Here is a 25635-nt window from a genome sequence, read left to right as displayed (position 1 = left end):
GGAATGGAATGATTATGTAACTCCAACCTCTCAGTAGTGAGGGTCGTAATGTCTCGGTGCGTTAAACAGATGAATGTCTCGATAGCATCCAGAGCTGAAGCCTGATTTTGACATGGTTGTGTTTGTGTGAAAGAGAGCAGGTATAGTTGACCATTACAGTGTGTAAATGAATCCATGAATTGAGATGTATATTAAATGACTAATAACATATTGAATCCCGTCTTCTCCCCTTGTCAGATTGGTGTGTGGACCCAGGTCTGTCTCTGTCTCGGGGCAGGAGTGTGATGGCTGAGCCGGACTATCTGGAGGGGGACTGTGAGGAGATGATCAAACCCAAGAAGCTGTTGAATCCAGTCAAGGGCTCCAGAAACCACCAGGACCTCCATCGAGAACTCATGATGAACCAGAAGATGTAAGTAGACTGGGGACAACACTGGGGCATCACACACTTCTCTTTCTTCTCCTGTTTCTACTACATTTTATTTCCCAGTTGTCTATACTCTGATCCTCGTCTTAATCGAGAGGGAAACTGTAACGTTTCTATTCATACAACACCAGTTTATCTTTCTTTGACTGACCCACCCAGGGCAGATCACTGTGTTGTGGTAGAAATAAATCCTGGCTCAGACCGTGGATGGATGAGATCCAAGCCATTCATGAGGTCGACTTGAACAGTATATAACCCTGGCGTTCAACTCTGCACACAGAGGTTCAAAGGTTTATCCTTGCCTACTGTTTGATTGTGTTGATTTCCATCTATTGGTTAAGGTTAGGGTTGAGGGTTGAGTCAGCTGATCCTGAATCTGTTAGACGTGTGTGACTGTGTGCTAATGCAGCGTGTTGCTATGCTATGACAGTGTGTATTGGGGATACCCCTGTGGGAGATGCATAACAGTACTGCTATGTAAACCTTAATGCATGACACTTTTAATGAGTTATTATATAAAACCTTTAGTTCCTTCTACTGTCTCAGAATTATTACATATCAACCTGTACTTACTGCATGTAATGGTTCCTACTGCCCCAATATTATTATAGCAGTACAATCACACAACCATCTTTTTTACAATCTATAACTTATGTTTCCAGTGAACAGTTCTGCACTGAGTGGGTGGGTAAAATAAATGGATGGGTCTTGGTGAATTGAGAAGAAGATATTTGGCTGAATGGTTTTGTAATACCTTGAGTTGCCACTTGGGAAAATGTAAGTTACAGAATGGACCGTGGCTGCAATTCACACTGGTTATGTGTGTATGCTTGCATGCATGACTGTGTGTGGCTTTGATTCACAGCATCAGTGCTGAGGCTCAAAGGGTGTCTTTTTTTTTTACTCTGAATGGACAGATGCTCAAAGCCTTGTTGCTATGTTATATAAACACAGAGTGTACTGTTGACAGCTCTACATCACTGTGTCCGGCCGGTTAGCACACTGCACAGAACCACGTGCATTATGGACATGAACACAGAGCTCTGGAGTATGAAGGAAGGGAAGAAAGGAAAGGATGAGAGGGGGAACTTGAGAGGATTTTGATTTAGTTTAAAGTGGATTAGTCATGGTGGTGGTGATGATGATGATGATGATGATGAGAGCCAGGGATGGTAAGGAACGTTATGTAAGGAGGATTAGGGAGTCAGTTGCACAACTGAATGCATTCAACTGAAATGTGTCTTCCGCATTTAACGGTGCGGGGAGCTGCCTTAATCGATGTTCACGTCATCAGAGCCCAGGGAGCAGTTCATGTTGGGGGTTAACTGCCTTGCTCAAGGATAGAACGGCAGATTATTACACCTTGCCAGCTCAGGGATTCGAACCAGCGACTGTTCGGTTACTGGCCCAACGCTCTTAACCAGTATGCTACACCATCCCCCTCGGTCTCTTACTCTTCCCTAACTACCTATGTTCTAACTGTAACACAAACACACTATTATGCAGTAGTTACTTATTAGATAACTAGCTGGCTGCAGGGGTGGCTGGGGTCTGTGATTTATGTAATGGCAGTAGGCAGAGACATTTTGAAATCATAAAACCCCCCAACTTAACACAGGTGCGTAACAACAAAATGGAAACGCCTATTTCATCAATGTCATGTCTATCAGTAAGGGGACTGCTCAAGCCACTTCTCAGAATTTGGAGTAAAAGAAAGGGAGAGCTATATTATGAAAGAGGATGTTTGTACTAACAGCTCCTGCGATTGGTTGTTTCTCCTAGGGGCCTGGCTCCCCAGAACAAGCCAGAGCTCCAGAAGGTTCTGGAGCTGAGGAAGAGAGAGCAGGTTCTCAAGGCCCAGAGGGAGGAGCAGGAGGCCCACACCAAGAGGAGCGACCTGGAGATAGAATTAATGAAGAGACAACAGAAACTAGAACAGGTAAACACACATTCACAGACACATGCCTCCGCATGCACACACTGCGATACTTACACACACCCAACACTGTAAACCTACAGGTAACTGCTAACATAATGGAAACACTTGAGTAAATGAGGGATACAACGTATATTGAAAGCAGGTTATTCCACACAGGTGATTCCTGAGTTAAATAAAGGGCCAATGCAGCTGTTTTTATCTGGGTAACAAATATACTGTGATACTGTGCAATTTAGCTCTGGTACATCCTGTTTCCATTGATCAGCCTTAAGATGTTTCTACAACTTGATTGGAGTCGATATGTGGTCAATTGATTGGACATGATTTGGAAAGGCACACACCTGTCTATATAAGATCCCACAGTTGACAGTGCATGTCATAGCAAAAACCAAGCCATGGGGTCGAAGGAATTATCCATAGAGCTCTGATACAGGATTGTGTCGAGGCACAGATCTGGGGAAGGGTACCAAAAAATGTCTGCAGCATTAAAGGTCCCCAAGAACACAGTGTCCTCAATCATTCTTAAATTGAAGAAGTTTGGAACCACCAAGACTCTTCCTAGAGCTGGCTGCCCGGCCAAACTGAGCAATCAGGGGAGAAGGGCCTTGGTCAGGGAGGTAACCAAGAACCCGATGGTCACTCTGAGAGAGGGCTCCAGAGTTCCTCTGTGGAATCTTCCAGAAGGACAACCATCTCTGCAGCACTCCACCAATCAAGCCTTTATGGTAGAGTGGCCTGATGGGAGCCAATCCTCAGTAAAAGGCACATGACAGCCCACTTGGAGTTTACCAAAAGGCACCTACAGGACTCTGACCATGAGAAACAAGATTCTCTGGTCTGAAGAAACCAAGATTGAAGTCTTTGGCCTGAATGCCAAGCGTCAAGGCTTCATGAAAACTGTCACCATACCTATAGTGAAGCATGGTGGTGGCAGCATCATGCTGAGGGATGTTTTTCAGCGGCAGGGACTGGGAGACTAGTCAGGATCGAGGGAAAGATGAATGGAGCAAAGTACAGAGATATCCTTGATGAAAACTTGCTCAGGACCTCAGACTGGGGCGATGGTTCACCTTCCAACAAGACAACAACCCTAAGCACACAGCCAAGACAATGTAGGACTAGCTTCGGGACAAGTGTTCTTGAGTGGCCCAGTCAGAGCCCGGACTTGAACCCGTTCGAACATCTCTAGAGACCTGAAAATAGGTGCGCAGCGACGCTCCCCATCCAACCTGACAGAGCTCAAGAGGATCTGCACCGAAGAATGGGAGAAACTCCTCAAATTATAAGTGTGCCAAGCTTTTAGAGTCATTCCCAAGAAGACTCGAGGCTGTAATCGCTGCCAAAGGTGCTTTAACAAAGTACTGAGTAAAGGGTCTGAATACTTAAAATGAAATTATATTTATATATTTATTCCAAAAATGTCTAAATCCCTGTTTTTGCTGGGTGAGCCATGTGAGTGCTTCGGAGCACGCAGATGGGACAAGGGATTTATAATTATTATATTCAGCCCAAGAGCACAACGGCCACTGGCCACAGAAGGCATGGACCTTTTTATTGCTAGGCAGGAATTTAAGTAATGCGTACAATAAACTGTTCCATCTCCCTTAATGTGACCTGACCCTGGCCCCCATTCCTCACTAATCCACATCTCACCACCCTTATAAGTGACTGCAACCATGTGATTGCCTTTCCTTTACTCAGTACATTCCAAGCTTAATTGCCTCCACCATATACATTCCTCCTACAGATAACCATTAACTTCTGGTGTAGAAACCAGAGTATAGCACTCCTCATTTCCATAGGATAACTGATAATTAAAAATGTTTCAAGTTTAGGAGTCAGAACCCATCAATACTATAAAATGCCACGCAATTCTAAGCAAATCTTGTCTGCTAAATGAACTAGTGTAGCCTGTAACCATATGCAATAGCCAGATCAGGGCCTAACATAAGGACAACTCGGAGTATGCTATTCTGTTCTTCTGAAATAGACTACATTTTCTTCATATCATGTTTCTTTAGACCTGTCTAAAATAAATAAATAATGGATTTATTGTGTATGCTATATTACATGGATTTGTTAGACTTTTTAAAATGTACCTGTTCCAAAGGTCTGCATCAGTGGCTTGTAGGCTATGCATGTAAGCCAGGCGACGCTAAATATATTTGTTAATTACTGTGAGATTGGCAGTTATTTGCTTGACAAACACCGTCTGACAAAATGGTATGACCACCATAGCCCAAGTCTCACACACAGATCACCCTGGTACAATACTGGCAGCTCAACACACACACACACACACCTAAATTCAGCAAAAGAAGAAGCGTTCTCTCACTGTCAACTGTGTTAAATTTCAGCAAACTTAACATGTGTAAATATTTGTATGAACATAAGATTCAACAACTGAGTGACAAACTGAACAAGTTCCACAGACATGTGACTAACATCATTTGAATGTGTCCCTGAACGGGGGGGGGGTCAAAAGTAACAGTCAGTATCTGGTGTGGCCACCAGCTGCAAGTACTGCAGTGCACCAGATTTGCCAGTTCTTGCTGTGAGATGTTACCCCACTCTTCCACCAAGGCAACTGCAAGTTCCCGGACATTTCTGGGGGGAATGGCCCAAGCCCTCACCCTCCGATCCAACAGTGCCCAGACGTGCTCAATGGGATTGAGATCCGGGCTCTTCGCTGGCCATGGCAGAACACTGACATTCCTGTTTTGCAGGAAATCATTTACAGAACGAGCAGTATGGCTGGTGGTATTGTCATGCTGGAGGGTCATGTCAGGATGAGCCTGCAGGAAGGGTACCGCATGAGGGAGGAGGATGTCTTCCCTGTAACGCACAGCATTGAGATTGCCTGCAATGACAACAGGATCAGTCCGATGATGCTGTGACACACCGCCCCAGACCATGACGGACCCTCCAAATCGATCCTGCTCCAAAGTACAGGCCTCTAACTCCCATTCCTTCAACGATAAACGCGAATCCGACCATCACCCCTGGTGAGACAAAACCGCGACTTATCAGTGAAGAGCACTTTTTGCCAGTCCTGTCTGGTCCAGCGACGGTGGGTTTGTGCCCATAGGTGACATTGTTGCCGGTGATGTCTGGTGAGGACCTGCCTTACAACAGGCCTACAAGCCCTCAGTCCAGCCTCTCTCAGCCTATTGCGGACAGTCTTAGCACTGATGGAGGGATTGTGCCTTCCTGGTGTAACTCGGGCAGTTGTTGCCATCTTGTACCTGTCCCGCAGGGGTGATGTTCGGATGTACAGATCCTGTGTAGGTGTTGTTACACGTGGTCTGCCACTGCGAGGACAATCAGCTGTCCGTCCTGTCTCCCTGTAGCGCTGTCTTAGGCGTCTCACAGTATGAACATTGCAATTTATTGACCTGGCCACATCTGCAGTCCTCATGCCTCCTTGCAGCATGCCTAAGGCACGTTCACACAGATGAGCAGGGACCCTGGGCATCTTTTTTTGTGTGTTTTTCAGAGTCCGTAGAAAGACCTCTTTAGTGTCCTAAGTTTTCATAACTGTGACCTTAATTTGCCTAGCGTCTGTAAGCTGTTAGTGTCTTAACGACCGTTCCACAGGTGCATGTTCATTAATTGTTTATGGTTCATTGAACAAGCATGGGAAACAGTGTTTAAACCCTTTACAATGAACATCTTTGAAAGACAAGTTTTTTTTGTTGAGTTTACAAGCTAAAATGTACTTGTACTAACATTTAACCTAACACACTTATCTGTCTGTGTTTAGCTGGAGTTGGACCAGCAGAAGGATGAGGAGGAGCAGGAGAACACCCCTGAGTTCGTGAAGATGAAGAGCAATCTTAGGAGGACCAAGCAGGAGGCTAATGGGGAGGAACGTACCACTTAGGGACCCATGGGGGGTGGAGAGGGAAGGAGAGGGCAACTGTGTCCATGGAGATATGTTTGTGTGTTTGTGCAGAGTCTATGGCACATGTCATCTGAGGTGGACTTCACTTCCTGATTCTGATTTATCTGACCCTGTTGAGAAAGACTACAGACCCTTTTGTCTGCCTACTAAATACCAACAGTACTACAGACCTCTTTGTCTGTCTGCTACAGCTCTCACCACAGGCAGTGACCAAGGAAACTTAACCACCTCTGCTTCTCTCACCAACAGACAGACAGACTTTGCAGAGAAGAGTATCCCCTATAGAGACTACACACTGCTTTGTCTGCCTGCTATAGTACTCACATCGGCATCTCCACTCAAAACACAGACCGAGAGGAGACTTAACATGGACACAAAACACGGAACATGCTACATGAAGGACAGCCAGCCAGTCTTCTTGGGAAGCCTGATGCAGGGATAAACAGAACTCACACATTTTCCATTCCCTCTCTCCTGTCTGCTCCTCTCTCTCCGGCCACAGAAAGTTCTCCTTCTGTTATTGTTGTCATTGTTTTCATTTTCAGAACCCAGAATAGAATAGCGGACACTGGATGGACTCTTAAAGCTGTGTTTTGTAAAAATGCCAAATTAATGTGCTGTTATTTATGTTTGTTTTGTAGTATTTTAGCCCCATGTAGGGAGTGTGAGAGACATCTGTTTAGTTTTACAGCTCAATGTGTGGAACCTGAGCAGGACAAGACGAGTTTGTGTGAAAAAACACCCAGGTTACTTTTTATTATTTTTTATCTCCAACATACCATTTCCTCAGCTAATGCTATTTGAAGCAATACCAGAACCCTTTCCAAGTGTGAGACTTTTCTTTCTATAATTATTTCTCTAATTGTTTTTTTTGTATGAATAAAAGTGACATTAAATCAGTCTTACTTTGGATGTGACAGAGATTGTTATAGACGATACTAGAAAGTATGTGCGCACGAGTTCTTTGCTGGGTTCATGTGCTTCTCTGATAGTCAGAAACAATTGACATGGAAAATCTGGGTAAGACCTAACACAATCCACTGTTCTTCTGCAGACCCAACGTCTAATTTTTAATATCATTTAACATTTTCATACTCTGCAATGTTCCCTCTAAAGCCTTGATCACGCCGATTGCGTCATTGCATCAATGCTGCATAACATTTTGAGCAGCTACGCAACTATACTGAATCCCGGTATCTACACACGTGTTGCAGACAGTCGCATGCGGTTGTTGGACACATGGAGGAGAGAATCATTTTCACAGTATCATCAAAACCGTGTTTTTTTTTACAGATCTGCTGACAGCTACAGGGACATAAATGCAAAAAATGCTGCTTGGAGATAAGTGTCCACGATAGTACCTTTGTGGCCAAAAGTTTTGAGAATGACAAATATACATTTTCACAAAGTCTGCTGCCTCAGTTTCTATGGTGGCAATTTGCATATACTCCAGAATGTTATGACTAGTGATCAGATGAATTGCAATTAATTGCAGAGTCCCTCTTTGCCATGCAAATGAACTGAATCCCATTCAAACATTTCCACTGCATTTCAGCTCTGCCACAAAGGACCAGCTGACATCATGTCAGTGATTCTCTCGTTAACACAGGTGTGAGTGTTGACGAGGACAAGGGTGGAGATCACTCTGTCATGCTGACTGAGTTCAAATAACAGACTGGAAGCTTCAAAAGGAGGGTGGTGCTTGGCTTCCTCTGTCAGCCATGGTTACCTGCAAGGAAACACATGCCGTCATCATTGCTTTGCAAAAAAGGGCTTCACGGGCAAGGATACTGCTGCCAGTAAGATTGCACCTAAATCAACAATTTATCGGATCATCAATCACTTCAAAGAGAGCAGTTCAATTGTTGTGAAGAAGGCTTCATGGTGCCCAAGAAAGTCCAGCAAGCGCCAGGACCGTCTCCTAAAGTTCATTCCGCTGTGGGATCGGGGCACCACCAGTACAGAGCTTGCTCAGGAATGGCAGCAGGCAGGTGTGAGTGCATCTGCACGCACAGTGAGGCGAAGACTTGGAGGATGACCTGGGGTCAAGAAGGGCAGCCGAGAAGCCACTTCTCTCTAGGAAAAACATCAGGGACAGACTGATATTCTGCAAAAGGTACAGGGATTGGACTGCTGAGGACTGGGGTAAAGTAATTTTCTTTGAATGCCCTTTCCGATTGTTTGGTGCATCCGTAAAAGGCTTGTCCGGAGAAGACAAGGTGAGCGCTACCATCAGTCCTGTGTCATGCCAACAGTAAAGCATCCTGAGACCATTCATGTGTGCGGTTGCTTCTCAGCCAAGGGAGTGGGCTCACTCACAATTTTGCCTAAGAACACATCCATGAATAAAGAATGGTACCAACACATCCTCCGAGAACAACTTCTCCCAACCATCCAGGAACAGTTTGGTGATGATCAATGCCTTTTCCAGCATGATGGAGCACCTTGCCATAAGGCAAAAGTGATAACTAAGTGCCTCGGCGAACAAAACATCCATATTTTGGGTCCATGGCAAGGAAACTCCCCAGACCTTAATCCCATTGAGAACTTGTGGTCAATCCTCAAGAGGCGCGTGGACAAACAAAAACCCACAAATTCTGACAAACTCCAAGCATTGATTATGCAAGAATGGGCTGCCATCAGTCAGGATGTGGCCCAGAAGTTAATTGACAGCATGCCAGGGCGGATTGCAGAGGTCTTGAAAAAGAAGGGTCAACGCTGCAAATATTGACTCTTTGCATCAACTTCATGTAGTTGTCAATAAAAGCCTTTGACACTTATGAAATGCTTGTAATTATACTTCAGTATTCCATAGTAACATCTGACAAAAATATCTAAAGACACTGAAGCAGCAAACTTTGTGGAAATTCATGTTTGTCATTCTCAAAACTTTTGGCCACGATTTGTAGGATTTTACAGGTCAGTTTAGCAATAAACTTCTAGATGTGGCTAGCTAACTAGCTTGCTAACCTAGCCAATGAAATGTGTGTTTGTGGGAGAGAGATGGTCATATAAATTATGTTAGTTACTACCCCTGGTAATTTGGCCAAATAACCGTGTGTTAGAGAAATAGTAATATAAATTATTACTGATCATTTGGTCAGATAAGTGTGACTGTGTGTACAGTAGGTGACATGTCCATGTTCACTATCTATTAACTATAGTTATGCTAGGTGATGGTTTGGCTTATGTACTCATGGCTATGTAGAAGAAGACTGTAGGAGGGAATGGAGAGGACTCAGGGACAGGTATCAGAGCGAGGGGCGGAGGAGAGGTCTGGGTCATTAGCTTCAGGCGCTTCTGCTACATTCTTTATTTTCTGGATCCGTTTATTGTGCCTAGAGCAACAAGTGGAAATTTTACAGCCAGACCCTCAACGTCATCTGTAAGTGCGATCACTTCCTCCACCGGTACAGCTAGACACTACGTCATCTACAAGTATGTCCTCCACCGGTGCAGCTAGACCCTCTACGTCATCTACAAGTATGTTCTCCACCGGTGCAGCTAGACCCTGTACGTCATCTTCAGTATGTCCTCCACCGGTGCAGCGTGACCCTCTACGTCATCTTCAAGTATGTCCTCCACCGGTGCAGCGTGACCCTCTACGTCATCTTCAGTATGTCCTCCACCGGTGCAGCTAGACCCTCTACGTCATCTTCAAGTATGTCCTCCACCGGTGCAGCGTGACCCTCTACGTCATCTTCAAGTATGTCCTCCACCGGTGCAGCGTGACCCTCTATGTTTTCTTCAAGTATGTCCTCCACCGGTGCAGCTAGACCCTGTACGTCATCTTCAAGTATGTCCTCCACCGGTGCAGCTAGACACTACGTCATCTTCAAGTATGTCCACCACCGGTGCAGCGAGACCCTCTACGCCATCTTCAAGTATGTCCTCCACCGGTGCAGCGTGACCCTCTACGTCATCTTCAAGTATGTCCTCCACCGGTGCAGCTAGACACTCTACGTCATCTTCAAGTATGTCCTCCACAGGTGCAGCTAGACCCTCTACGTCATCTTCAGTATGTCCTCCACAGGTGCAGCGTGACTCTCTACGACGTCTACGTCATCCGCAAGTTTGACCATCACCGGTGCAGCCATGGCAGACACTGGAATGGAGGAAGCACCTCTGGACCAGGGACCCGGTGAGATTAATATGACCCTCACCGAAGTGACCACTTAGGACCTCAAACGGGATGTGGCCGTGGAGAAACACGTGCAGAAAAACGAAGAGGAACAACTTCACACCAGGTGTCATTGGAGGTACCAGCCCCCAGATCCACTCAACTAATTTCAGCAGAGGCTCTTCCAAGCTGTCGAGAGGAAAGCAGCCCAGCCTGATGCTCACAGGAAGGAGGAGGAAGAGACCCTCTGCCATGTGCCTGGTTCTAACCCTGAAGAGGCTGCCTCGGCAAAGAAAAGCAGCAGCCCAGCTTAAGATTCAAGTTCAATGGTTCTTTTTTAATCCACAACACAGGATGTGTCAAGTATTGCGACAGTGAAGTAAAGTGGGGTCATTTTTGCATACTCATGTACGCTAATTGGTATTTCAGATCAAAGGATTAATATGAGTCAAATGTATAGTTGGGTTTGAAAATACCCTGAAACAACAGTTTGCTGTCTAAATATGTGCCTGTCATATTAATCTTTTGATCTCAAAGTGCACAGCAAGAATTACCAACTGTACCACACTCTTACAATATTTATGCCACTAACTACACTAGACAAGCAGTATTTAGTAAACATAAATCTCACCTTTTATGGTATTATGTAATGCTTGTATGTGTTGTTTTTCTCTTCCCTACCAGGGATGGAGTCAAGATAGTCAGCTCACAGGAACGACAGGAGGAAGAGAGGAGTTGTCTGGTTGCTATTGTTTTGACCTCCCTCATTGTACCTTTCCTTTCACACACGTGTCAATTCTGTTTAAATTCCGTCAATACATAAAGTTAATTGTTACTTCTTAGGATAACATTCATTATTAGTGTTACATATCTTTCTGAATTGACTGAATTGAAACTCACACACCAGAGAATTCACAGATTCTCTTGTTGGTCTAAAGGTGAATAGATTTCTTTCATTTAAACCACCTGAAAACCAGGGTATTGGAACTGTTTGTGTTATGCATACACATTATTTTCTTATTTACAGAGACAAACACACACTGCTCTTCTCCTTGAGGCACCTCACGTGTCCAATGCCACGCCCTTTTATCTCCCTCTGCCTGAGGGGGCTGTCGAGATGAATGGTGGTGGCTAACCATACGGATGGAGCCAAGTCAGATAGAGGGGAGAAGGCAGGCAGACTGGTGAGGGGGTGGTAGACTGTATTACTCTCTCTCCATGGGAGAATCTAAACCATAATTCCTTGACTGCTCATGTCCTCTCCTCGCCACCTTCTCAAAGCCCATTGGAGGAGACGGTCAGAGAGGGGATTGTCAGGTTGAGGACGCGAGGAGTCAAAGGAAATGCAACTGAGATTTTCCAACTGTCCTTATTCCGCTTACCATGTCCTTGTTAGTAAGTAAATAGTTACTCAATACTTAGGATAGCATTCATTATTAGTTGTCCATTGATTGCATGAAAATTGACTGAATTGAAATTCGCACACTGGAGAATTCAGATGCTAAAAGTGAAATTGTGGCTACACATTCCCTTTTTTTGTGCCAAAAATACATGCTCTTGTTGTTCTCTTATAGATTACAGGTGATTTGTGTGTTTATCTTCACATTCATTTTTATATTTTTTTTATATACATGTCCATACATGCACACACACCTTTCAATAACGCACATACCAGCCATGTTCTTTCCTGTACTTTCTCCTGTAATGTTTTTCATTTAATTTGTTTCTTAGTATCTCAATTAGATCTGCCAAGGTGTACAGAGGAAAGAGTCTAAGACAAGAGGAAAGCAAAAACCCAATCTCTAATTCATTTTTCTGTCCACCTGCATTTTGTTGTCAGACCAGTGAAGATGGTGGAAAACTGTGCTAATTGTTTTCACCCTAGGTTACCCTTTCCCATTGTTGTCAAAGTAACTGTATGTCGTATAACCTTAATTAGAGCTCCTGCTCACCTGATGTACCATGCCAGGTGTGCATTATACTGATATTAAAGGGAGGGAAGGGGTTATAGTGTGGTCTTTACTCCCAAATTCACTCAATATGACTTCCAAATGAAGAGAGACAATGAGACATTATATAACCTGAGGGGAAAAATGTATTTTATGGACAACGGCTGTAGTCCATTGTTATTGATGTTTCTTTAAAATAACCTTCATGGCATGCTGCCATGGGACTTCACCTGCTGGCGATGAGAAGCATGTGGTCAGCTTCTCCCTCACCTGGAGTGCATGTCTGCGGTTGTTGTTAGTGACCATTTGGCGTGCCCAACAGCTAACCTTGCTCTGGACAGTCGTTTGTTGAAGATCCTTACAGGCAATGGCAGCTGGCCTTATGAGGTTGGGCCTCAAAGGGAAGGGGGGGATGGGTCTCCAGTCTTCAGTGATGCAGGTGGTGGTTATCTATAGGGTGCTGTCCTGAAGTGCCTGGCCGAAGGCAGAGTCCAGGAGGGTCTGCCATCAGTTCCCTTGCCATAAGCACCAACATCGACTACATGAAAACAGTAGTTAGCACCGACAAAATCCAAGAGTACAACTGAATATGTAACCTTGTAGTTGTAGAATTGTGAACCCAAGCATGGTGGCGCCTGGATTACTACATGTTTCCCGTCAATGGATCCAAGAGAGTTGGGGAAATCCCACCTCTCCAGGAACTCAGCAGCGATGGCCCTCCAGTTTTCCTCCTTGGGGACAGGCATGATTTCAGTCTCAAATGGCTTGTGCCACAGAGCGGACAATGCCTGCCACTGTGGACCGTCCAACTCGGAATCTGAATCTGATTGTCCTGTAGGAGTGCCCTGTCGCCAGGAATCTGAAATGTTATTCAAATTAAGTATCAATATTGTGTGTAACTAGAATTTCCAGTGTGCGGCTCTCCTTTTCTTTCTCAAGTGTTCCAGCACCTCACTTAAACAGGTGTGCGTTTCTTTCGCCTACAGATTAAATTTAATTCCACCCACATTCTATCTACTCATAGCTACCTCACTATTGTTTATTAATCTCTACTAATTGTAATACTCATCAACCATCATTAACAATGCCTTGTAACAGAACGAATCAGCCTATGACTGAACCAATAAACTGTTGCCCAAGCCAACTGTACACTCTTAGAACAAAAAGGTGCTATCTGGAACCTTAAAGGGTTCTCCTGCTGTCCCCATAGATAACCCTTTGAATAAGCTTTTTTGGTTCCAGGTAGAACCCTTTTAGTTCAAGGTACAACCCTATTGGGTTCCTTGTAGAACCTTTTCCCCAAAGGGTTCTAGCCAGAACCGAAATGGTTATCCTATTGGGACAGCCGAAGAACCCAAACCCTTTTTTCCCCCTAAGAGTATACAATGATTCCAATGAGAATGTGTTGTGAAATCTATTATGCTGGAACCCTGGAACAGTAGCTGCTGCCTTGGCAGGGGCTGGTCCCGGTCCAACAAGACCCCCTTCTTCAATGTTGGTCTCATTGTTGAAAGAGTCTACTCGCTACTATTTTGACTACTCAAACAACTCAAACAAAAGCAACTCAAACAAAACGATGCATTTTGGAGGGAAATTATATTATAGGCTGTCACAATAAATGTGAAGATGTCATTGAATAAGTAATATTAATGCTATTATGCAAGTAAATGAATAAAGAATTCAAAGAAATTCTGCAGTCACTTTTTGTTATGTAATCCCACTTTATTTTACTGTATATGTGTGCAAAATTAAAATGTTGCTACTTTCTGTCAAGTCTACGCATACAATTTTATGCATATGTTGGAACATATGCATCACATAGACTGCACTGCTACTGCCTCTGCAACGCAGTGCTGTAAGGTAAATGTAGGATTCCATTGTAAATTAATGTACTTCTGGTGTACCAAAACGCAATAACGCTGTTGGTGTGATCAAGGCGTAATCTGCATGCGTTCCCAACTTCCTCAACACCTCTCTGACCTACTCAAATAATTAACCATTAATTCCTCCCTCTCGGAATAGTCAGACCTATTTGTGCGCACCCTGAAATCATATAATTGTATGAAATGTGTTAGAGTCATAATTTAATAATGTGTGTGACTAGACCATTGTGTTACTATTTCGCAATATGAGCTGGGTAGAAATGAGACATTCAAGGCCAACTGAACTGTCAACTTGTGATAACTCTGAAAACTGACAACAGGAAAGAGGCCTATTCCAAGGCCCCTAATCTAGGGAGGAGAGGAACGGCTCGAAACTGCCAGGCTGGTAGAAAAGTGTGTGTGTGTGTGTGTGTGTGTGTGTGTGTGTGTGTGTGTGTGTGTGTGTGTGTGTGTGTGTGTGTGTGTGTGTGTGTGTGTGTGTGTGTGTGTGTGTGTGTGTGTGTGTGTGTGTGTGTGTGTGTGTGTGTGTGTGTGTGTGTGTGTGTGTGTGTGTGTGTGTGTGTGTGTGTGTGTGTGTGTGTGTGTGTGTGTGTGTGTGTGTGTGTGTGTAGGTGTGTGTGTGTGTAGGTGTGTGTGTGTGTAGGTGTAGGTGTGTGTGTAGGTGTAGGTGTGTGTGTAGGTGTAGGTGTGTGTAGGTGGGGTGGGAGTTATAAAATGACTGTGTTTGCATTTTTTACTTCAGAGTACTCTCTGAATAAAGAACTAACCTTTTGCAGAATTCTGAGACTTTGTCAAAATTCTTCTATTAACCAGGGCCTTACAACCTCTGGGAATTGGTCATAGCTATAGTGATTGTTGAGTTATCATCATTGGGATTGAAAATTCTCGTGACACACACTCCCTCAAAACTTGAGACATCTATGGTACTGTGTTGTGTAACAAAACTGCACATTTTAAAGTGGCCTTTTATTGGCCCCAGCACAAGGCGCACCTGTGTAATGATCATGCTGTTTAATCAGCTTCTTGATATGCCACACCTGTCAGGTGGATGGATTATCTTGGCAAAGGAGACATGTTCACTAACAGGGATGTAAATACAATTTCTGCATAACATCTGAGAGAAATAAGCTTTTTTACTCTCAGACACTTGATAAAGATGGTCCCTGACTGTAACAAAGGACTGTTCTTCCCCCACTCTCTTAACAAAGAGGGGATGGCACCAGGAGACCAAAAGGACAATTAAATACGTTTTCTTCACTGTAATAAAACTGGTGGACTCATGCCATGTTGATTTAACCTGAAAATACATTGTGATACCTTTCCTCAATTTGTTTTATGTTATTAAAAGGCATAATGTGGATTTTGCATGGTCACATTTTATCATGGTCACATTTGAACTCCCCAGAAGACGTACTTCATTCTATAGATTGTTTTCTTATTCAAACCCTTATTTTATATTGTGTGAAACCCTTTCCATGTGTACCACTCCGTCATAACGAAAACTCAACTGAACCAGACGACACTTAAATTCACGTAAATACCTCATTGCACTAAATATCCCGTTTGTGTGACACTGTGTCTGTGTAAAAGTGGTCTCACTTACTGATTATTGTAAGACTTAGTCTTCATTGCATACACTACATGACCAAATGTATGTGGACACCTGCTTGTCGACCGTCTCATAAAAAAATCATGGGTATTAATATGGAGGTGGTCCCCCTTTGCTGCTAGAAGAGCCTCCACCCCTTTAGGAAGGCTTTCCACTAGATGTTGGATAATTGCTGCAGGAACTCGCTTCCATTCAGCCACAAGAGCATTAGTGAGGTCGGGCACTGACGTTGGGCGATTAGGCCTGGTTCGCAGTCGGCATTCCAATTCATCCCAAAGGTGTTCAATGGGGTTGAGGTCAGGGCTTTGTGCAGGCCAGTTAAGTTCTTCCACATCGATCTCGACAAAACATTTCTGTATGCTTTGTGCACTGGGGCATTGTCATGCTGAAACAGGAAAGGGCCTTCCCCAAACTGTTGCCACAAAGTTGGAAGCACAGAATCGTCTAGAATGCCATTATATGCCGCAGCGTTAAGATTTCCCTTCACTGGAACTAAAGGACCTAGCCATATCTATGAAAAACAGCCCCAGACTATTATTCCTTCTCCACCAAACTTTACAGTTGGCACTACGCACTGGGGCAGGTAGCGTTCCTCTGGCATTCTTGCCTGGTTAAATAAAGGTTAAATATTTTTATTTATTTTCACTCGGTAGTGAGTAGTGCAAGCGAGGACAGACGTTTTTAAACGCTCGGCAGTCCTGTTCTGTGAGCTTGTGTGGCCTACCACTTCACGGCTGAGCCGTTGTTGCTCCTAGACGTTTCCACTTAATAATAAGAGCACTTACAGTTGACCGGGGCAGCTCTAGCAGGGCAGAAATTTGACAAACTGACTTGTTGGAAAGGTGGCATCCTATGATGGTGCCACGTTGAAGGTCACTGACCTATTCAGTACGGGGCATTCTACTGCCAATGTTTGTCTATGGAGATTGCATGGCTGTGGGCTAGATTTTATACACCTGTCAGCAATAGGTGTGACTGAAATTACCAAATCCAGTCATTTGAAGGGGTGTCCACATACTTTTGGTGATGTAGTGTATCATGAGTAATACTGTCGCTGCATTGTCTACATTTGTATGTATACTGATAGCCTATTCCACTGGCTACTCCTGGTGGATGAACCTATAATTTCACGGCTGAAAAGTGTGTGTGTGTGTGTGTGGCCTCTCATATTTCCCTGTCAATCGATAAGACCATATTGTCCTCAAGAGTCTTCACTCTACTGTTGTATTTGCTGAGTTCAAGTATAGGTGTTCATGTAAATCGACCAGTGGAGAGTCTCACCTTCTTTAGGCTAGTAAATAAAATCTTAATTGAATTATCTATGGCATTGAGTTCATTTTTACAAGTGATTGGGTCCTTAAAACTTCTTGTCAATATGGGGGGGCTGTTTCCTCTTTGGAAAAAATCGTGCCCAAATTAAACTGCCTCGTACTCTATTCTAGATCGTACAATATGCATATTATTATTACTATTGGATAGAAAACACTCTCAGGTTTCTAAAACTGTTTGAATTATATCTGTGAGTAAAACAGAACTCATTTTGCAGCAAACTTCCAGACAGGAAGTGAAAAATCTGAAAACGATGCTCTGTTCCAGGGCCTGCCTATTGAATTGCCTTATATTTATGGATATGCCTGCACTGCATACGCCTTCCACTAGATGTCAACAGGCAGTGGAAGGTGGAATGGGGTGTCTAGCTTGATCTGAGGTTGAACAAGAGCTCTTGGAATGACGTGTCCAGAATTTCCTTTGTCTACCAAGGCGCGGGAAGTACCTCCATATTGTCTTATGATAAGCGTTCGGTATACACGGCTAATATCTCCAGCTTTGTTTTTATTTGATACATATTAGAAAAACATCATAAAGTAGGTTTTTTCAACCCAGTTTCAATTCGACAGGAGAGAAGGACATTCTAAAACCAAACAACGATTTATTCTGGACCTAGGACTCCTTGTACAAGATTCTGATGAAAGCTCAGCAAAAGTAAGAACAATTTATCTCCAGCTTTGTTTTTATTTGATACATATTAGAAAAACATCATAAAGTAGGTTTTTTCAACCGAGTTTCAATTCGACAGGAGAGAAGGACATTCTAAAACCAAACAACGATTTATTCTGGACCTAGGACTCCTTGTACAAGATTCTGATGGAAGCTCAGCAAAAGTAAGAACAATTTATGATGTTATTTCGTATTTCTGTGGAAAATGTTGAGTCCTATTATTCGCCCTTTTTGCGGGCGCTGTCTCGCTATAACGTAAGCTGTTTGTTATGGTAAAGTTATTTTTAAAAATCTAACACGGCGGTTGCATTAAGAACTAGTGTATCTTTCATTTGCTGTCCAACATGTATTTTTTAGTAAAGTTTATGATGAGTTCTTTGGTCAGATTAGGTGAGTGTCCAAAATAGCTCCGGACAATTTGGTGAATCGATGCTACATATTCACAATGTATAACCACGGTTTGCAGCTCTAAATATGCACATTTTCGAACAAAACGTAAGTGTATTGTATAACCTGATGTTATAAGACTGTCATCTGATGAAGTTGGTCAAGGTTAGTGATTAATTTTATATCTTTTGCTGGTTTTTGCGATCGCTACCTTTTGCTGCTAATAAATGCATTTGGGTGTTTGGCTATTGTGGTAAGCTAATATAATGATATATTGTGTTTTCGCTGTAAAACACTTAAAAAATCTGAAATATTGGCTGGATGTTTATCTTTCATTTGCTGTACACCATGTATTTTTCATAAATGTTTTATGATGAGTATTTAGGTATTTCACGTTGCTCTCTGTAATTATTCTGGCTGCTTTGGTGATATTTTTGATGGTAGCTGCAATGTAAAAATATGATTTATACCTCAAATATGCACATTTTCAAACAAAACATAAATTTATTGTATAACATGTTATAAGACTGTCATCTGATGAAGTTGTTTCTTGGTTAGTGACTAATTATATCTCTATTTGGTCGGTTTTGTGATAGCTACCTATGCGGTAGAAAAATGGTGAAAATATGCGGTTGAGTCTTTTGCTATTGTGGTTAGCTAATAGAAATACATATTGTGTTTTCGCTGTAAAACATTTTAAAAATCGGAAATGATGGCTGGATTCACAAGATGTTTATCTTTCATTTGCTGTATTGGACTTGTGATTTCATGAAAATTATATTATATGATATCCCTGTCGCGTTAGGCTAGGCTATGCTAGTCAGCTTTTTTGATGAGGATGCTCCCGGATCCGGGATGGGTAGCAATGAAAGGTTAAAGTTTTTGTTTATGACTGCGAGATACCAATAAAACCCAATACTACTACTAGACAGACTTATCCTTTGAAACTATAGCAACTTTCCCTGAAGTAATTGGCAACATCGGTAAATAATGAGACTGACCTGACGCCAACTGTTCTTTTAAAAAGTTTCTCTCCGTTGACAACTCTTCAAGGATTTGAAATTTGGCCATCTCCAGGTCGTGGGATATATATATTTTTTGGTCAGTAGGGGCCCTTTCCACACCTATGGAGGGCGAAAGAGAGTGTGAGTGAATGGGAGCTCCCATGTGGGCATGGCCATACTGTGATCACAGTTGCCTAAGTACTGAATTTAGCTAGAAAGCCAGCCAACTATGCTGCATTGTCTGCATAGCACAGCATCTGCACTTCATTGACAAACTTTAGCTCTATCTAGCTAAATGTTGGCTAGCCAACTAACGGCAACTGACCACAAAGTTAGCTAACTACTCTGTACTTACTATGACTCAAAACTAGCGAATGTATTATTTTTTTTAAAGCGAATGCTAACTACATTAGCTAACTTAGAATAAAACGGTTAGCTGGTCAATCGAGTTTAGCTAAATGATAATGTTAGGAAGCTGGCTAGCCAGTCTTACTATGTGTTGTCATCATAACCTATGACATAGGTGGCCATCTAGTCTGTGTAGCCAGGCTAACAGTAGCTACTGTAAGTTTGCTTACGTTCGAACTAGCTAGCTAACCAACTTATTTAGTAAAGTACCCAGCTAGTTCTCTTCTTGGCTTGCAAACCTGCACTGCTGACCTTTTTCTGCTCCATCTCAGGGTCTTATTTATTTTTTAGACCGGGTACGGTGACTAATTTTCTTCTCATCTTGTGCATCTTGTGCATCTTCTTCTTCGATGAGGTTTAACGGCAGTTGGCATCCAATTTGTTGCATTCGCCTTCTGCCACCAACTGGACTGTGGTGTAAATCCATTATACTTTGACACCAAATGGAAAAAATGACCCTGCCATCTAACCCTTAAAAACCCACCACCCTATTCCACTATTTTAAGAATAGTTCCAGTGTCTGCTTTTCAATTCTGGGTTCTGAAAATGAAAACAACAACAACAAAATAACAATAACAGACAGATAGCTTTATGTGTCCAGAGATATCAGGGCAGCCAGGAGACAGAGGGAATGGAAACTTTGTGTGGGTTCTGTATATCCCTGCATCAGACCTTCCCAGAAGACTGTCTGGCTGTCCTTCATGTGTAGGATGTAGCATGTTCCATGTTTCATATCCATGTTGTATGCTTAATTTCTCCTCTCTAGCAGGCAGACAAATCGGTCTGTAGCATTCTTTAGTTTTTCTCTTCCCTGCAAAGTCTGTCTGTCTGTGTGTTGGTGAGAGACGCTGAGGTAAGCCAGCATCCCTGAGTCGCCTCTTAACTGTTGACGTTAAGACTGGTGTTTTTCGGATACTATTTAATGAAGCTGTCAGTTGAGGACTTGTGAGGCGTCTGTTTCTCAAACTAGAAACTCTAATATACTTGTCCTCTTGCTCTGTTGTGCCCCGGGGCCTCCCACTCCTCTTTCTATTCTGGTTACAGACCGTTTGCGCTGTTTTGAGAAGGGAGTAGTACACAATGTTGTACGAGATCTTCAGTTTCTTGGCAATTTCTCGCATGGAATAGCCTTAATTTCTCAGAACAAGAATAGACTGACGAGTTTCAGACGAAAGTTCTTTGTTTCTGGGAATTTTGAGCCTGTAATCAAACCCACAAATGCTGCTGCTCCAGATACTCAACTAGTCTAAAGAAGGTAAGTTGTATTGCTTCTTTAATCAGAACAACAGTTTTCAGCTGTGATAACATAATTGCAAATGGTTTTCTAATGATCAATTAGCCTTTTAAAATGATAAACTTGGATTAGCTAACACAACATGCCATTGGAACAGGAGTGATGGTTGCTGATAATGGGCCTCTGTACGCCTATGTAGATAATGCATAAAAAATCTGTCGTTTCCAGCTACAATAGTCATTTACAACATTAACAATGTCTACACTGTATATCTGATCAATTTTATGTATTTTAATGGACAAAAGCAAATGCTTGTCTTTCAAAAACAAGGACATTTCTTAATGACCCCAAACATTTGAACGGTATTGTACTTCTATGAACATATCTGTTCTCTCCTTTTCACACACACAAACACAAACCCCTGTTGCTCCCTAAGTGGTGTTTCTCCCCATCAGCCCCATGCTTGGATCTCCTCAGGTTGCTCTTCATCTTCACCAACTCAGATTTGTTCGCCTGCTCCTCCTCATCCTTCTGCGGGTCCAAGTCCAGCTAAACACACATACACAGAGAAGTACGTTAGGTTCAATGGTAGTACAAGGACATTTTAGTGTGTGTGTCAGGGTTTCCATTAGGAAAATGTGGTGCTGGACATTTGTCAGGCAGCATTTTAATTTACTGGACCCATACGCATTGGGTACATAACCTGAGTGATAGGACTACAAATGCATGGTGATTCAGTAAAGTTGGCTTTTTAGCATTCATTGCCATGGTAGTCAACCGTACCGCAGGAAAGGAATGTAAAGTCACAGAAAATAGGTGTTGTGGTGGCAGATGCGAAGAAGTACTTGGGACTACAATATTTTACTGCAGCAGAGTTACAGGGGTGTTTGAGTGGTAGTGTCCGTTGGCCTGGAGTAGAATCCGATAGGGTTGAACCTCTACGGGATCGGTGTCCCTAAACCGGGACGGTTGTTTCTCAATATGCGATAATGTGACAAGAAACGATGTATTCAACAACTTTCAGGAACATAGACATGTCTTATACGGGCAGAAAGCTTAAATTGTTGTTAATCTAACTGCAGTATCCAATTTCCAGTAGCTATGACAGAAAGAAAATACCATTCTGTTGTTTGAGGATAGTGCACAACAACAAAACACTTTTATCACAGCAACTGGTACATACACCTCTGAAGGTAAATAAGGTACTTATATTCAGTAATCTTGCTCTGATTTGTCATCGTGAGGGTCCCAGAGATAAAATGTTGCATAGTTTTGTTTGATAAAATCAATTTTTATATTCAAAAGCAGGAACTGGGTTCGGCCATCTGGATGTGTGAAGGTTAGTGTATTTTCTCTAGGGAACTTAATGATCCATCATGTATGACATTCCTGGGAGTGTAATTTTGAATTACCATAGAATCTTTGTATGTTCTCTATAGTTATGTACTTGAAAATGTATAAATTGACCAATTCAGCACATGTGGGCAAACTCCTGGCAGACTTGATGCAAAATATTGTGTGGTGAGGTAATTCATCACTTGATCAGTCTGAAACTTTGCACACACACTGTGTGTGTGTTACACCTAGTGTTACGCCTATATTACACCTAGTATCCTATCTTAATGTATGGCCTTTCTCTTGCATTTCAAAGATGATAATACAAACCAAAAAAACAGTTAAAAAAATATTTTACCAGGTCTAATGTGTTATATTCTCCTACATTATTTTCACATTTCCCCAAGTGTTTCCTTTCAAATGGTTTCAATATAATACAAATCCTTGCTTAAGTTCCTGAGCTACAGTCAGTTAGATTTGGGTATGTCACTTTAGGCGAAAATTTATAAAAAGGGTCTGATCCTTAAATTAACAACATGATCTGGTCAGTGTCTATAATCTAGTGGTGATCAGAGTTCCAAAAGGTCAGATTCAGATTCAGTAAAAGTTAATATCCTGAGAGGCAATTCATTTTGCATCAACCACAATATATGCAGACTAAATAACATGTATAAAAAAAACATTAAAGTGGAACTGACAGCATTTTAACTACTTTGCAGATATGAAACATATGTCAGTCATATGTTAGCGGAACCCCTCGACAACATTCCGCTGAAAAGACAGCGCGAAATTCAAAAATACTTTTGGGAAATATTTAACTTTCATACATTCACAAGTGCGATACACAAAATAAAGCTTAACTTCCTGTAAATATACCCATCATGTCCGATTTCAAAAATACTTCACAGCGAAAGTACACCATAGGATTATGTTAGGTCAGAGCCTAGTCACAAAAACACACACAGCCATTTTCCAGCCAAAGAGAAGAATCACAAAAATCAGAAATAGTGATAAAATTAATCACTAACCTTTGATAATCTTCATCAGACGGCACTCATAGGACTTCATGTTACACAATACATGTATGTTTTGATCGATAAAGTTCATATTTATATCCAAAAATCTCAGATTACATTGGCGCTTTATGGTCAGTAATGTTGTGCCTCGAAAACATCCGGCGAATTTTCAGAGAGCCACATCAATTTACAGAAATACTCATAATAAACTTTGATCAAATATACAAGTATTATGCACAGAATTATAGATATACTTCTCCTTAATGCAACCGCTGCGTCAGATTTCAAAAAAGCTTCACGGAAAAAGCACACAATGCAATAATCTGAGTACGACGCTCAGACAAAAAAACAACCCATGCAGATACCCGCCATGTTGTGGAGTCAGTAAAAGTCAGAAATAGCTTTATAAATATACACTTACCTTTGATGATCTTCATCAGAATGCACTCACAGGAATCCCAGTTCCACAATAAATGTTTGTTTTGTTCGATAAAGTCCATAATTTATGTCCAAATACCTCCTTTTGTTAGCGCGTTTGGTAAACAAATCCAAACTCATGAGGCGCGGGCAAGAGTCCAGGCGAAAGTTCAGACGAAAAGTTCAAAAAGTTAGATTACAGTTCGTAGAAACATGTCAAACGATGTATAGAATCAATCTTTAGGATGTTTTTAACATAAATCTTCAATAATGTTCCAACCGGAGAATTCCTTTGTCTTTAGAATTGCAATGGAACGCAGGTCGCTCTCACGTGTGCACGCGTGATCAGCTCATGGCACTCTGGCAGGTCTCTGGTTGAATCAGCTCTCATTCTCCCCCACTTCACAGCGTTCTACACAACGTTCTAAAGACTGTTGACATCTAGTGGAAGCCTTAGGAAGTGCAATATGACCCCATAGACACTGTATATTCGATAGGCAATGAGTTGAAAAACTACAAACCTCAGATTTCCCACTTCCTGGTTGGAATTTTCTCAGGTTTTCGCCTGCCATATGAGTTCTGTTATACTCACAGACATCATTCAAACAGATTTAGAAACTTCAGAGTGTTTTATATCATATACTACTAATAATATGCATATATTAGCTTCTGGGCCAGAGTAGCAGGAAGTTTACTCTAGGCACGCTTTTCATCCGAACGTGAAAATGCTGCCCCCTATCCCAAACAGGTTTAAGCTACAACACCAACATTAGAGGTTTTAAAAATAGGTTAGATTTGACTCAAAATTACGTGACGTACTCTAAGGCATTGTTGGAAGAATAGATGGATGAAGTTCAATTCATGATTAACTTCTCACGAGTCAGCAACCCTGATCCGGTAGCACCCCCCAACTCACCCCACTGATTAGCACAGATAGCATAGCGTCACAAGTAACTTGTAGCATCTAAATATCATTAAATCACAAGTCCAAGACACCAGATGAAAGATACAGGTCTTGTGAATAAAGCCACCATTTCAGATTTTTAAAATGTTTTACAGGGAAGACAGAATATGTAAATCTATTAGCTAACCACGTTAGCGGAGGACACGATATTTTTACCAGGCAGATTCGGCTAGGCGCCCACGTCCAGTTCACATGCACAACAGATATGATATAAAATCGTAAATTGGGTCTTACTATGGCTGATCTTTCATCAGAATGTTGATCAAAGTGTCCTTTGTCAAGATGAGTCGTTGGTTCCGTTCAGAAATGTTCTTTTCCCACTGCATTTAGCACAGGTACCGGCCGAGTGGCACGAATTTCTCAAACGTAAATACAATCCGACAACGGTACACCGAAAAACTCCCGGAAAAATTCAAATAATCTGATTAAACTATATTGAAAAAACATACATTACGATGATATGGTCACATGTATCAAACAAAATTCGACACGGAGATAGTTTGCATACATAACGCCAGCAAAACAGTACACCAACGCAGCTCAAATTCGAGCGATTCAGTAAACCGGAAGTTGTCGGTCACGCCAAAGAATTGGGTCCTATTTCACGTCAGTCCCAGATAAACAAAGAATTTCTCCTCTGACGTCATCTTGACAACCAGAGGAAGGAGAACGAGGTGTGTTTCTGGTCATAGGGGGCACGACCATATATAGGCAGAGCTTTGAAGCCAGCATAACACATCTTGATTTTATGTTCTTGGTCATGGAAAGTGCTGTTGAATGACTTCTGTATCACTCAGAGACAAAATTGAAACGGATTTAGAAACTAGAGATTGTCTTCTTTCCAATGGTATGATTCATATGCATATAGTAAGAGCAATGATTGAATAAGAGGCAGTTTAATCTGTAGAGCAAATTATGCTAAAGCGAAAATATTACCTCCAGTATTCTCAAGAGGTTAATATACAGTAATTCACCAATACATTTCTTGGTAGTCCAAAAGATATTCCTACCAGGTTGTTAAACACAGCTGGCCTGGTACAT

The 25635-nt window shown here is 42.2% G+C and overlaps 1 protein-coding gene across 6 annotated transcripts in view; it reads left to right on the top strand.

Annotated features, from left to right (window-relative positions):
* The window catches only part of LOC139539962 (protein FAM107B-like), a 71069-nt gene extending 63894 nt beyond the window's left edge, over nucleotides 1-7175 (top strand). For all 6 annotated transcript variants that reach the window (XM_071343408.1, XM_071343412.1, XM_071343413.1 and 3 more), the window contains 3 exons: nucleotides 238-412; nucleotides 2210-2366; nucleotides 6130-7175. In XM_071343408.1, coding sequence (XP_071199509.1) covers nucleotides 238-412; nucleotides 2210-2366; nucleotides 6130-6249 — 452 coding nt within the window. In that variant the 3' untranslated portion in view covers nucleotides 6250-7175. The remainder of the gene's footprint in view (nucleotides 1-237; nucleotides 413-2209; nucleotides 2367-6129) is intronic.
* The last annotated feature ends 18460 nt before the right edge of the window (nucleotides 7176-25635 follow it).

Source organism: Salvelinus alpinus, chromosome 15, assembly GCF_045679555.1.
Source record: "Salvelinus alpinus chromosome 15, SLU_Salpinus.1, whole genome shotgun sequence".
NCBI lineage: Eukaryota > Metazoa > Chordata > Actinopteri > Salmoniformes > Salmonidae > Salvelinus > Salvelinus alpinus.
This window is presented reverse-complemented; position numbering and strand designations above follow the sequence as displayed.